We start from the raw sequence: 14,700 nt of genomic DNA on the forward strand, positions 1-14,700 counted from the left end.
AAAGTTCCCTGACCCCTGTAATAGATGTATAAAAACATGGCAGTCTAAACTTGGTGCTGCCTAAGAGCACTGTCTAGGGTCTTCAAATTATCTAACAATGGCACCAGCATTCGTGCTGTTATAACCTAAAGCTTTGGCAAAACTAGACACACCCTCTGCCTTTAGGCATGTTTCAGATCCATTTGTTTCAATACATTTATTTGAAAGAGGTATAGAACTGAGGAGTAACTTCACCCCCCCATCCCCCCAAGAAAGCTAAGGCCACCCTTCATCAGAGCTTGGAAACCTTTGGTCCTCTGGATGTTTTGGACTTCATCCGCCAGGACATCTTACCAAGGCTGTCCTATGTGAGGCTGGTGGGAACTGAAATCCAAAATGCCTGAAGTACCACAGGCAGAGAGCTGCAATCTGAGCAAATGGAAGATGCTTATTCTGAAATTCTAGTACTGTATTCAGAATTCTTTGTTGGGATCACCATGCAATTCCATACTGTTTCTCACTAACTGTTCTCATGGTGAGGAGATCCTGCCTCTGCAGTAAGTTTTAAAAAAGAGAGGCCTACTTGTTTTCTTCTCACAGATGCTGGGCGATACTCACCTGCCTTACTCTGGTCCTCATAAGGATACGCCTCCAATATACTGCAATCTGGAGGAGATAAAACAATTTGCAACGTTGCCCCCCAGTCCTCGGAGCCCCCCACTCCAGGTGCTTGAAGCCTGGGAACAGCACATAGATTCCAGCTCCCTACGCAGTTATTTTTACAAGCCAGATACTGGTGAGAAGTCATGGAAACCACCACGGAGGAACCAAGACACGGTGAGGCTAGCACTGTTTTCCTGTATTAAACAGTGTGGCAATTCGTAGTCTGTGGGTGGGGGAGGAGGAACCAGTTCAAAATTCAGGGGGGAAGTGTTCCTTCTTGCAGGGATCATGGCCTGCTAATGGCTAGCCTACCCCTTACCTCTGATCCCCACCCACCTAATATTTCCTCAACAAGGACTGGCAAACAGGGAGGCAACAGACTTAGAGTTGCCAACCATTGCATCACCCGTGGCTGTCATTTAATCTAAAATGCAACACTGGCTGGATAGTGAGTTTGGTATCTGGCTGCAGAGCCAGAAGATGGGGGTTCAATTCCCCACTGAGCCTCTTGGAAGAAGTGCCAGCCTGTGAGGCCTTGGGCAAGCTGCGCCGTCTTAGAAGGGAATGGGAAACCACACCTGGAAACTCTGTACCTAGGAAACCCTGAAAAGAGTCACCTTGAATCAGAATTGACTTGAAGACACACCATTATTACTAAGACAACAATAAAAATTGACAAGTGCCACTGGCAACAAAGTGCTGCAGTGTGCATTGTTCCTGTTCAATGTTTGAGCCAACTATGCTAATTTCTTGTATACACCACTCCATTCTGTCCCTTCTCCCTATTTCCATCACCCCACCACCTATACCTAGTATTCAGAATTCCGTCAACATTATGTATAGTGTGCCATCAAGTCAATTTGGACTTATGGAGACCCTTTTCAGGGTTTTCCAGGTAGAGCAGTGGTTCTTAACCTTGGGTTACTCAGGTATTTTTGAACTGCAACTCCCAGAAACCCCAGCCAGCACAGCTGGTGGTGAAGGCTTCTGGGAGTTGCAGTCCAAAAACAACTGAGTAACCCAAGGTTAAGAACCACTGAAGTAGAGAATATTCAGATGTGGTTTACTCTTCCCTTCTTATGGGATTGTCCTGAGACTGTACAGCTTGCCCGAGGCCACACAGACTGACTCTTCTCTTAGAAGGCACAGTGGGAAATCAAACTCCTTGCCTCTGGTTCCACAGCCAGATACCTAAACCACAGAGCTATCCAGCCAGCCCATCATCATTGCACAGGGTCAATTCTCATTAACACTGTAGGGCTTTCCTACCTGTTTTTTTTTTTTTAACTTCCTCTGCAAACCTTCAGCATTCCCCAAGTCTGTGGATGCCGCCCCCCCCCCTTGTGTGTGGATGGTATTATTTCAACTACTTCAGGACCTATACGCAGAGAATGAGTCCACGATTAATATCTAGCATAGTAAAGTAGGTTGGACTTGTATGTTACTTACAGCAAGTTTGGGCAATTGTTGGGCTCTGTGAGTTTTTGGCTTACAACTTCTAACAGCTCTAAACAGTATAATGAGTGGTGGAAACTGCAGTTGAAAGGCATCTCCTAGAAGAGCACAGTTCCCTACCACTAGCTGAGAGAGAGAGAGAGAGAGAGAGAGGAAGGAAGAGCAGCCACAAAAATGATGGCATACATACATTGTTATATCACATAGAGTACTGTGCGCAGTTGTGAGAGGGCAGTGTATGGGTGAGTAGGTGCCCTCTCTCTCTCTCTTTCTCTCTCTCCTCCATGTGGAAAAGGACTTTTTACTTCAGATAAGAAATTGTCCAGAAATGTGTTTCTTTAAATAGAAAGAAGTTATTTGCCATTTGCATCTTTGTTCTCTTATTTCTGAGAACAGGTGACTTTTAAGGTATGGACATTACCATGGAGCTTAGTTTTCCTTTTTTGTCCAAGGGCTGCAGAGCAGTTAGCAGCAGTGGTTTTTTTAATGCTCAGTCACCTGCACCAGCCGCCAAACTCCTGTGGGCAGGCGCAACATCTTTGCCATGTCCCTACCTCTTGCTGGGTATCATTGGCTGGAAACAGAACCCTGGCCCTTGGCCCAATTCATAAGGGCACCCATCCTCCTGAGTTGCAGTGGTTGTCTAATGTTTGGCCCAGAAGTACCACTGCCAGCAACTGGACACTGTTCATGGAGGCATCAGAGATGGCTGGTAGAGGGAAGATGCCATTTCTGGAGACATGATGCTCTTTCCAGAAACATGGTGTGACACAGCCGCTGGAATGTTGGGTTGGTTCAGAGATACCTGGATTCCAATCTCGACTCAGCTTGTAAGCTCACTGTGTGTGCTTGGCAGATCTGGGCAAAATTGTTTTGTGGGAATTACAGCTCCGAAAATTCTCTGGCAAGCATAGCTAGTGATTATGCTTACTTGGGAATTCTGGGGTTTGTAGCCCAAGGTTTTAAGACCATCATACTCTGTCTTTTGGCCCGGTTTATCTTGTAGGGTTGTTGGGAGAATAGGGCAGGTAGGAGGGAAAGCTGGTGCCTCCCTGCCACATGCTTGAGAATGCAAGTGGGTATGTGTTTTGGGCACTGCAATTCTTTGCACACACACAAAACCACCTCCTATTTTCCTGTGTATATCAGTTTGCTCAAGGGCCCTGGCAGATGAGATTGGTGAGGCAGGAGGCACAGCAGGTAGTGATGGGTGGAAATAGAGGTGACAGGCAGAGCTAGAGCAAAATGGGTTTTATAACCATGCACAGAGGCACACAGCCAAGCATTCATACATGCACAGAGACAGCTAAGCAGGCAGACCTTCACTCACCCAGACTTACTCCCCTCTCCAGTCCTTCAGCTGACCATCCACAAGTCAGCTGATGAGCAGCAACACCCCCCCACACACACACACATACCCCCAATCAGAAATCTTCTTACCTGCCGCTGCTTCTCTTTTGTGCCTGGTTTCAGAGCTAGGCTGACAACTCTCCCATTGTATTCGCGAAGGCTTTCACGGCCGGGATCTAATGGTTGTTGTGGGTTATTCGGGCTTCTTGGCAGTGTTCTGAAGGTGGTTCTTCCTAACGTTTTGCCAGTCTCTATGGCCAGCATCTTCAGAGGACAGCACTCTGAAGATGCCGGCCACAGAGACTGGCGAAACGTTAGGAAGAACCACTTTCAGAACACGGCCAAGAAGCCCGAAAAACCCACAACAACCAACTCGCCCATTCATTCTCCACATACAACTCTCTCTCTCTCTCTCTCTCTCTCTCTCTCTCTCTCACACACACACACACACACACACACACACACACACACACAGACGCACACGCACGCACGCACGCACGCACGCACACACACACACACACACACACACACACACACACACGGAATGGGAGGCTGGAAACACAGGCAGGGCTCTGACAATTGGTCTCTAGTAAGGAGGTGGGTTGCAGTGCATGGGGGGGGGGTCAGGGGAGGTGGCCTGAACCCAATGGACCAGCTTCAGCTACTCAGGATTTGTGGGAGCACAGCGCCCCATGTTATATAGTATCTCTTTCTCTTATGTCTGAGGAAGTGGACTTGTTCACAAAAGCTCACCTTAAAAAAAACAGTCTTTAAGGTGCTACCACATTTTTGTATTTTTAATTTGTTCTTTCATTTTCATTATTTTTAATTTTGTTTTTACCTATCATGCTTGCCACAGACTAACAGAGCTACCTCTTCTACAACGTCTTGGGGTGGGTTTTTTTTTTGCCCTCCAGGTTGTGCAATGAAGAGATGGCTCAGCAGCTGGAGAGCCTTTGCTGGCAGACCTCTCCTGGCCCTGATGCCTTCCTCTTCCTCCTCCTCTCCCTCTCGGCCCCCTCCCCCCAGGCTGCCTGCAAAGCCCATCTCTCCCTGGCACCTTGCGCCAAGCTGAATGCTTGGGCTGCCCGCCAGGTGCCTGAGAAATTCATCCCATAATTACTCTAACGAACGATGTGTCCTGGGAAAGGGGAAGAAGAAGCCGGCTTGCTAGTTAATCTCCCAGGCCATTCCCTCCCTCTCTCCCCACCCGCCAACCCCCCCACACACAATCACCCCCCCCAATAGCCCCTTTGCCACGTGGCTCTCCCTCCCTCTCCTGCCAGGAGGAGAGAGCCATGCCTGTAGGTCTTGTTTGTTGTTTCCACCATCATCCGTGGGGGGGACGGTTGGGGGGGGCAGGCAAAGGAAGGAGGGCTGTGGGTCAGAGCGGATGGTGGGAGAAAGGAGTTCAAAGAAATAGCCAGGAAAGGTGGTGGTGGGGGCTCTGGATTAAGACTCTAAAGGCTCAGTTAAGATCTGGAGGGTTGTGGGGATGGGGGGCAGGGCAGCCTTCCTGACAGGAGGCAGGGGCTCTGGCCTGCCTGTGGTCCTCTTTCCATAGGGAGAATCTCCTTTTTTCTCTCTCTTATCATTCTCTCTCTCTCCCCCCCCCCCGTCCCCACTTGTGTGTTTCCCTCTCCCCAGAGCTTGGTGCAGCCCGAGGGGGCCCCGCCCGGCCCTTCAGCCCCAGCCGAGCCTGCCGAGGGCGAGCCGCCCTTGGACGAAGGGGAGGACGGAGAGAAGGAGGGTGAGCAGCCTGCTAGCCAGGGCCTGAGGGCCAGGGACAAGAAGCTGGGCTACACCAAATCCATGGTGCTGCCAGAGACCCGAGGGCCCAAGGTGAGTAGCGAGAGGAGGAGGAGGAGGAGGAGGAGGAGGAGAGAATTCCAGGGACCTCCTTAGGATTTCCTTGCTGGGCAGAGGATCAAAGGAGAGGCATGGGACAGAGAGCATGGCTTCTTGTAACTGAAGTAGAAGGAGGGAGGGATGTATTGATGCATGTTGATGGGGAGAACACCAGGTGTAGGAAGTGGCACATGCACACACACATGCACACCCACACACTCAAAAGCAGTTTGGGTGGAACCCTCTTATGTCTCTCTCTCTCTCCCCCCCCCCTTACAGGGAAGTCATCGTAGGAACCTTTCCCAACACAGTTTTGAGGCCTGGTTGGGTGACGGTCCTGCAGCCACAGCGGCAAATGGTTCGTCTTCACACAGCCCCGATCGGCTGCACGTAAGTACAGGCGACTGAGAGGTGGAGCAGTGAGCAGACTTTCTCAGCCCAGTCCTGTTGGGGTCGATGGAGGTTGTAGTTCACCACAGCTGGTGGTCCCCACCTGGAGGAAAGCCTGAGTTCATGGGAGGCCAGTCAGGGAATCAGGAACATGAATCTCTTCCTAAGGAAGTCTAGGACCACAGATGAGTTCCAGAGAACTAGGACCAGAGGAATCGCCCTTCACAAAGCTCATGAGGAGCTAAATTATATTATGTTTCAGACAGCTCATCATTAGAATAAATAATTCCTTAAAACCTAATGCAGTCTGGTTTTCATAGGAGGTATGACAGTTCATTAGGAGGTAAGCACAAGTTTTGTTTGCGGCCATGATGGTTCGGACACGAGAAAGTCTGCCTGAGTCACGTTTCTGAAATGCTAAAAGATTTCAGTCTCCAACCAGGGGCTGTCTGTAACATATACGTTTGATTCTGGATGGCCTTGAGAGCCACTTTTTCTTAACCTACCTCACAGGGCTGTTGTGAGGATCAAAGACCAGTAGTAGGAGAGAGAGGAAATCATGTATGCTGTGTTACGACCCCTGGGAGGAGAGGCTGGGTAGTAATGTGGTTGAAGAAATAAGGGGATCCCCTATTCTGCCCCTTTCTGGGCCCTTCTGTGGCCGTCCCCAGAAAGGATCTGGGGTGAGGCTCATGGCCTTTGCCCAGGACCCGAAGCCTAGGCCATGCTTAGCAGGAGGGCTTTGTGGGAAGACTGCTGGGGGCTGGTAGGACTTCTGCTCTCCCACTGGCTCATTTCCAGATTGCTTCCGAGCTAGAGGAGGAGAGTGGAAGAGAAGGTTGATGCTGGGCAAAGAAGACATTGTGGTGTGGGGCCAGAGAATGAAGGCAGCATTCACAGTGGTGGGGAGGTCCTTCCTAGGCACCTGGGTGCCCTTGGCCAAGCCTGAGATATCTATGCCTTCCTTTGAGATTGTACCTCCCAGGAGAGAACTTGGCTATTTTTAAGACTTGCGATAGGGAGGGCAAAAACTGTGGTCTGGATAAGATAAACTGTAATGACTACTCACCTATACTGAACTATATGTTTCAGAATAACTTTCCTTCTTCACCAGCTGCCCATAGAGAATGTGGCATCACCTGCAGGTCCAACAAGACCTTCTGCCAGTGATCTGCATACATGACTCTGTCAACCTTCTAGTGTCATTTATGCAGACAGCTACTCGGAGTTGTCTACGTATGCATCCTTTACTGTGTTTGCATCACAGACTTCCAGCTGTTGAAGGACAGTTACCCAGAAGGGTGTCAGAATCATCCTATCTGAATAGTCATTCAGTTTTAGCTCTTAATTGTTCTTGTTCTCTCTCTGCTGTTTTGGTGCCATGTTTGCCCTCTCTACTGTTATACCTGATCCTTTCCAGGATCTGGGAGGCTTCCTCTATTTTCCTCCTATTCCTTCAGGCAGTGGTATTTCTTCTCCCTCCCCTCTGTCTGATGGACATATTTTCAGTGGCTGAGTCCCCTGTAGGGGTGGGAATTTGGGGGGGGGCGCTCAGGTTTGTGGGAAATCAAGAGCGGCAAAGAACCACAGAGGAATTGTCGTGTCCCTCAGGGAAAGGTCAGCACACTTGTCCAAGGCTCTTGCTGACACTGTGGTTTCGCTGCAGATGGTGGAGAAATCGGGGCAGCTGAACAAAACGAAGATTGCAGAAGGAGGCCGGAAACTCAGGTACCCAGCCGGATTCCCAGCAGTGGATGTGGGGTGTGTGTGTGTGTGTTTTGTGTGGGGAGATATTTGGAGATGGCTTTCCATCCCTTTTTGTGGGTACCCAGGAAGCCGTTGCCTCTCTGTAACCGGCATGCTAATCTGGCTGGCTCCTCCGCTCTGCCTGTATGAGCCTTTCACAGCTGAAGGGATTTTGACAAGCAATGTCCTGGCCATGAATGGACAAAAGGGCTGGGAGGGGCCCTGAATGGATGATCGTGGGCCTTTTCCAGCTCCTGTCATTGATGAAGGAGGGGAGAGAATAAACCAGAGCTGAGACAGAGTTTTCTCTACAAGTGAGAGAAGCTTCGGAAGGAAGAGGAATCAAACTCAGCAGAACGGGGCATGCAAAGTTTAGAGCTGCTAAATAAGAGGGATGTGGCAGGGGCTCATCGGGACAACTGGTTTTGGTGCAGCCCGCTTTCTATTCTGGTGACAGATCATTTGATTTAGTGACTATGCTGGGTGTCCCTTGGTAGCAGCCTCAGGGTGCCCACAGGGTTTCGGCTATTTACTGTGAATAAGAAAAGGGGGTCATTTGATGAATGAAACTGGCAAACAGATTGCCTAATGAATTGAAATGCAAGAGAAAAAGAGTTATCCTTGGCAGAATTCATGGCAGAGGTGCCCATGTGATTATGACTGCAGATATGGATGGGATTCCTTCAACATGTATCTCCAAACAGAGGGTTTTTAGTGTGGGAATTCTCTTAGCCTTTACACTGTCCTCACAATTAGAAGCCTATAGTAGGTTTTGCCTTCAGAGATGTAATTAAAGTGTGGGCAATCAGACTTACAAATGAAGTTCATTTTTACCTTTCTAACGTCCCGCTCGCTGGAGGACTGGACTCAGTGGTGCCATCTAGGCCAGGAACATGCCCAGGAACTCACTAGTCAAAGCCAAAGCAACGCAGCGGGTCAGGTATCCAGAGGTTCATCTGACAGCAAGGGAGATCCTATGCCACAGGCTAGTCATGGGCTATACAGGCAAGCCAGGCTTGACCCCTCAACCAACAGGGAGTGTCCAAGGACACAGTGAGGCAGAGGTCAAGTACAGTTTATAGTCAGCAACAGGAAGCAAGACCCTGAGCCAATGAAGACATTGTTCCTAGGGGTCAACAGTCTCCCAACTGCACTGCTGAGGCTCCAGCCAACACTAAGCTACAAGTATTTGCTTAGCTAAGGAAGACATTCAGCTGCAGGGTTGGTCCACTGCTCTTCTTGGGAGGAATTGTTTTCTCCTAAGGAGACCCCTTGCTGCCGAGGAAGCTCTTTCTCTGGAGAACTGACAGGCCCTACAGATTCAAGCTCAGACTCCTCTGGAGGTCTGGAGGGCCTGGCTGTTCTTCCCTGGTGTCATGTTCTGGAGGTTCTGCTTCATCCTTACTGTAGGGCTCATACGATGGCCACAACACCACTCACAAAACAAAAGCAAGCAAGTTTGCAGCATCTGCTGGTGAGGAAAACTCCTGCTGGCATAAAAAGGCTTCTTTACTTCTTGAAAGAGCAGCATTTCTAATGACATGTTAACTGTAGCATTCAGTTGGATCCTCAGCCTTTGGGATCATGGTGGTAGCACAGAAATTGTACCTTTCTCTCTTGAAAAGCAATATCTGTACTTTACTGAAAGGAAAAAGATTGGAGGAGGAGGAGGAAAACGTGGGAGAGCTATAAAATAGAACAGAGCCACTAAATCGTCTTCATTGTTCTCTAAATGAAGCTGCATGGTGGTATGGAAAATTTTTTTAAACCTAAGTCCAATTGCTAGCCTCAACTGAAGTTGGAGCTACCCCATCCCAGATGGTGTATGGCCATGGTCCCCAACCTTGGGCCTCCAGATGTTCTTGGATTACAACTCCCAGAAGCCTTCACCACCACCTCTGCTAGCCAAGGATTTCTGGGAGCTGAAGTCCAAGAACATCTGGAGGCCCGAGGTTGGTGACCACTGGTGTATGGTAAGTCAGCACTTATCTAGATCCTATTTATCTAATTGGCCTATGCCAGTTAGGACATCAATTAGATCCAGGCCCTTGTTTTGGGGTGAGTAAGCTATTTGCCCTCAGTGCTGTTGTACTACAATTGCCAGCATCTTCGATAATGGACCATGCTCCCTTGAGCTGACAGGAGTTTTCTCTTTTTGGGAAGCACCTTGCCCCCCAGTCTCAATTCTGTTAGAGCAGGATCATGCACAAGCCTTTCACGTACAGTCTGGAAATGCAGAATATTGGCACATTTTGCCACCCAATGTTGGCCACCAAAGGCTCATTAGGTGGTTCTACAAGAGAAAGATGAGGTAGAGTCCAATAGAACCCCTATATCCACGGGCTCAGTTTCTGCTGATTCACTTATCCACAGCCTGAAATATTAAAAATATTAAAAGAAAAATCCTAGAAATACGTATATCAAAAGGTGAAGTTACCAGAACTGGCCACTAGAGCGAGCCAGAAACCAGCATAATAGTGTTCACTACAGTCTGTTTTTTTTTTTTTTTTAAGCATCTGCAGTGGGGCTTGAAATGGATCCCCCACAGATAAGGGGGTCCTACTGTAATAAATAATTGTAAGTGCTTATTGCAACAAAGGACACCACCCATCCAGTGTGATCTGATTGTGGGAGCATTTCTTTGAAAACATTTTTTTTTGGAGGACAAGGGTGCCTTTTGGGGGGGGTATCCACTGGCAGTTTTATCTCTCATTATGTTCATCTTCCTTCTCACATTCTTTCTCTCCTCCCCTCTCCCTCCCCCCATCTTGCTCACCCACCCTGATTCGTTTGAACTGCCAGAAAGTGCTGGGCATCCTCATGGCTGGTCTTGGCTGGGAACAGCCTCATGTTCTACAAGGACCCCAAGGTGGCAGCTGCATGGGTGAGTGGAGCACGTAGGCAACGGTGTGGTAGAGATGTGTGTGTGTGTGTGTGTGTGTGTGTGTGTGTGTGTGTGTGTGTGAGAGAGAGAGAGAGAGAGAGAGAGAGAGAGAGAGAGAGAGAGATGTGGTCAGCTTCATTTTGACAGCTTTCTGCAAGGAAGTCAGTTCAAAGGCATGACAGACAAGAGGGAGAGAGAAAGGGGAAAGGAAGCGGCCAAAAAAGAGTGGGGAAAAGATGCCCTCCTCCCATGTTGCATCTGGCTCCACGCCAGCTAACTCTGGTCCTGCCCCCACGGCCAGTGTGCAGCAGCCCCATTGATTCTCTGCGAATGAATTCTGTGCTCAACAGAAAGCAAGGTTCCCAATCCTCATGAGGAGTGGAATAGTGGAAGGAACACAGGTTGACCATGAAACCACCAGAGGCCACTCCAGTCCTTCGCCATTGCCCTCTAAACATATGCAAGCTGGACCCTAGTAGGCAGGGAATCTCATGGGGAAATTTCTAATTTCCCCCCCCCCTTTTTTTCTTCCTTTCTGCAGACTCCATCCAGTAGCCGGCCTGAAAGCAGTGTGGATTTGCGAGGTGCCCGCATAGACTGGGCCAGGGACTTGTCCAGCAAGCGGAATGTCATCCATGTGAGTGTGGAAATGTGCAGAAATGGATGGCAGCGGTCCCACTTTCTCCAGAGAGATACATGGGGTGAAATGTCACACTCCTGAGAATTGAACCCCGTTCATCCACCATGCACTGGTTTCTCGTTCTTCTCCAAGGCCACTGAAGAGTTGACCTGTAGTGGTCCTTCTTCAGTTCCAAGAAGGCATGTAAAATGAAGGGTACTGCATGTTAGTGAGGAAAGAAGAGGAAGTGCCTAGACTGGTGAATTGACTTCCTCCAGAAGAGGCTTCTGGGAATCTCTCCTATACCTCCTCACCTAGGCCTGTGACCAACTAGACCCACAGGATTAAGGTGCCCCGTTCTTGAAAGTAAACGCCTACTTCATAAATACATTGTGGTTTCTCATGCATGTCCCCCTCCAATATCAAGATAATTGTTGCATTTGTGACTTCTGCTAAGCCTGGAATCCTGGCTTAACACATCACATTGTGAATAAGTTGGTGTGTGCAGCCTATTCACATCTGCTGCACCCTTCCTTTTGCACAGGTGGGTAAACAAACCAGAAAGGGATGTTGTTCGCATTTTCAGAATACAGGATTATGGTTTGTTTGTGCCCACGGAAGCCAGGATCTTAAATTAGGTTTTGCAGCCACCTTGCATATCTTCCCAGCCTCATTGAAGGTTAACTTTAGACAGAACATAAAGCTATAACTTCTTAGTGTGTTTACCTGCCTGTGGAAAGGGAAGAGTGAAGGAAAACACATGGATGATGTGATTTTTTCCCCTTCTGGTGTAGCACCTTGTGGGAAATGGGTCAATGTCTCCTGCAGGGGAGGAAAACTGATGTTCTCCAGATGTTGTTGGGCTATGGCCTCAATCACTGCAGACAGCATTACCAATGACAAGGGATTTTTTGCAGTCTGAATACATCTGGAGGGCCACCATTGTCTACACTGGTGACACGAGATTAACAAGTAACTCAGCTGGGTCTCTTCTTGTCTTCTCAGTTCCGCACTGTGACAGGCAACGAGTATCTCTTGCAATCAGACAGTGAGACTGTCAGCCAAGAGTGGTACCAAGCTATCAAGGGAGTCATCCGTAGGTTGGTAAGTGAGGCATGCCAAGCAGCTTAAACTACTTCCAGTCTTCCCTCCCTCTGTTGGAAACATCAGTATGTCTCAGAAATAGACATAATGGGGCAAATCATTAGCTAACCCATGCCGCCTCTAGTCTAAGGCTGTATACCTCAAAGAACCTCCAAACAGAGCATTTGTTTAACCTTAACCATACACAGTGATGTTACTGGAAATCTCCCTGGCATCTAGACAACCTTCCTTTTATCTTGGTTTGTACCTAGTTCCCCCCCCCCACCAAATGTGTTTCTGCAGCTTTCTGTCCTTCTCCAAATCATGGTTGATTTTCTCTACTCTTTTTTTCCAGGGTACTCAGTTTACCGCTATGGGTAGTTCTCTATATACAGATTAGTGGTATATTGTCAGGTTAAAGCCAAAAAGCAAGGTGTGCAGCTTATGTACTGCCCCATAGTGGTTTAAGCACTCTCTGGGTGGTTTACAATTTAATTATAGAGGCTACTCATTGCCTCTCATAGTCATCTGGGTTCTCAATTTACTGGCCTCTGAAGGATGGAGGGTTGTGTTAACCTCAAACTGGCTACCTGAGTCAATAATCAAACTCGGGTCAGGAGCAAAGTCTTCATTGCAATACTGCAGTGTAACCACTCCACCATGAGGCTCCCGTGTCGTACTGTACCATCATTCTGCATAGAAAAGACCCCCTCTTAAAATAAAAAGACTCCCCTCCTCCAACATTCAGCACATTTCGCAGTCACAGCAAATGATAGAGGCTGGGCCCGTTGGGCTGTTTTGTCCCACCGCCACTCATCTCCACGTCATGTTTCCCCTTCTGCTTTGCAGGATGAAGAGAATCCTTTGGACGAGCCCCTCCTGTATCCCCTCTCCCGGTCAAACAGTGCTGATCTTGTGGATCTCAGTGCTGAGGAAGAGGAGGAGCAGTTTGGACTCCCAAGAGGTGACACCCAGCCTGGTACACATGTGGGGCAGCTCAACGCTACAGGGAGGCTTAGCGTATGTAGGAGGCAGGGAGACCACAGACCTGCCTCAACCCTTTGTCTTTCATCTTCCCCTCTCTCCTAGCACCCTCTAGTCCTGACAGAGCCTACAAAAAACGGGTCAAGAGCAAGCTGCGGCGGTTCATTGCCAAGCGCCCACCACTGCGGAGTCTGCAGGAAAAAGGACTGATCCGAGGTAATTCGCCCTTTCCCTGCGGCCATTCCACCATTTCTGTAGCGACGAGGGTGGATTGTGAAAGAGATGGTAGAGCTGGCATTGCTTGTGGCCCACATGGGCCTGTCAGGGTCTCTGGCAGGTTTTGCTTTGCCTTGGAAAGGTCTGCCTCTGTTGGCAGTGGTCCCACACTGGCTTTGCAGCTATTACCCATTTTTAACATCCTCTTCCTTTCCTAGAGCTTACGTATCCATATACTTTTGCTTGTACCATAGATTGGTTCAGACCAATTCTGGATGATTAAGACCGGCTGAGAAAGGAAAATTGGTCCAGGGTATGATCAGATGGACCTTTGACTTGTGGTTTGATCTACTTTTGAGATGGGCTGGTTTGCTTTTTTTCTTTTTCTGGCGACTGCTTGATGTACTGGCAATCACAACCCAGCCCAACCCTTTGTTGCCTAACCACATCTTTTTGCGTCTCTGTCGGGGCTACTTACTTACTTACTTACTTACTTAATTTGTTTGTTTGTTTTAGTGTGACTAAGCTCACTCCATTTTGGTTTGGTCCCGGCATGTCTGATCACTGGTATCGAACCAAAACAGATCATCTACGTACTTCACCTAAGCCACTGCAAACCACATACTTATAAACTGAAAGTTTCATCCTGCTTTTCCTGTGGAGAGAAGATGCAGGGGCTTTTAAAAAAATCTTTATAGTCCAGTGCCGAATGGGTTGATTGGCAAGCCAATTCAGTGGTATGCCAGTTACAGATAATTTTTTAAAAAACTGTACCTTTCCCACATTCTGCCATGTAGGGGAAGACTTGAGGGGATACCACGTAGGATCTCATATATCCTCTTAATGTGTTTTAAATGGTTTTAAATGTTTTAGTTTGCTTTATGAGATGAACCCAGCAGTGATTCTTGTTCTTTTAATGATTTGTGGGCTGCCTTAAGTTCCCCTGTCAGGAGAAAAACAGCATAGAAAGCAGTAAATAAAATAAATACATAAATCTTTTTTTTTAAAAGGTTGTTCCCTTTCAAGGGAAGAATGGGCTCAATAGGGTTGCTTGAGATGTGGTGTGGCTCCCTGCCCAGAAATCACCTTATCCTTAAACGTGGATGCAATGATCCTCCAAATTAGCATACTCTACCTCAAAGTGACCCCTTTTCTGATCCAGCTAGGGACAACTGGGCTGCCTGGTCACACTTTCAGTCAACCTTCAGCCTGTCCTGGGGGAATCACAGAGGGGGAATACAGCCAGTGGGGGGGAGGCATGAAGATCCGTCCCTTTTGCTCTCTTGAATTTCCTGCTGATGTTCTCATTTTGTTCCTGTTGTTCTCCTTGCTGGAATGCCTTTTTCTAATCTGTCTCTTCTTGTGGACATTTTTTGGCCTCCCCCAAGGGTCTCAATACATAAACATATTGTATAAGTGTGTGTGTGTGTGTGCGTGTGTGTGCACTCAACTTGCAGATTCCCAAGGCAACTTGCATTCTGTT

The 14,700-nt window shown here is 48.3% G+C and overlaps 1 protein-coding gene across 15 annotated transcripts in view; it reads left to right on the forward strand.

Annotated features, from left to right (window-relative positions):
• ARHGAP9 (Rho GTPase activating protein 9) overlaps positions 1 to 14,700 on the forward strand; it is a 42,722-nt gene that overhangs the window by 20,158 nt on the left and 7,864 nt on the right. For 10 of the 15 annotated variants that reach the window (XR_013541279.1, XM_078384692.1, XM_078384693.1 and 7 more), the window contains 9 exons: positions 580 to 816; positions 5,095 to 5,289; positions 5,575 to 5,685; positions 7,352 to 7,413; positions 10,234 to 10,315; positions 10,857 to 10,952; positions 11,940 to 12,038; positions 12,867 to 12,996; positions 13,107 to 13,217. Coding sequence is in view for 14 of the 15 variants with exons in the window: in XM_078384692.1 (XP_078240818.1) it covers positions 580 to 816; positions 5,095 to 5,289; positions 5,575 to 5,685; positions 7,352 to 7,413; positions 10,234 to 10,315; positions 10,857 to 10,952; positions 11,940 to 12,038; positions 12,867 to 12,996; positions 13,107 to 13,217 (1,123 nt within the window). In the remaining variant the exon portion in view is untranslated. Of the gene's footprint in view, positions 1 to 579; positions 817 to 4,068; positions 4,752 to 4,777; positions 4,880 to 5,094; positions 5,290 to 5,574; positions 5,686 to 7,351; positions 7,414 to 10,233; positions 10,316 to 10,856; positions 10,953 to 11,939; positions 12,039 to 12,866; positions 12,997 to 13,106; positions 13,218 to 14,700 lie in introns of those variants that run through there. The other 5 variants (XM_078384697.1, XM_072991206.2, XM_078384696.1 and 2 more) reach the window with 4 other exon arrangements.

The sequence above is a fragment of the Pogona vitticeps genome, chromosome 2 (genome assembly GCF_051106095.1).
Source record: "Pogona vitticeps strain Pit_001003342236 chromosome 2, PviZW2.1, whole genome shotgun sequence".
In the NCBI taxonomy this organism is placed as follows: domain Eukaryota; kingdom Metazoa; phylum Chordata; class Lepidosauria; order Squamata; family Agamidae; genus Pogona; species Pogona vitticeps.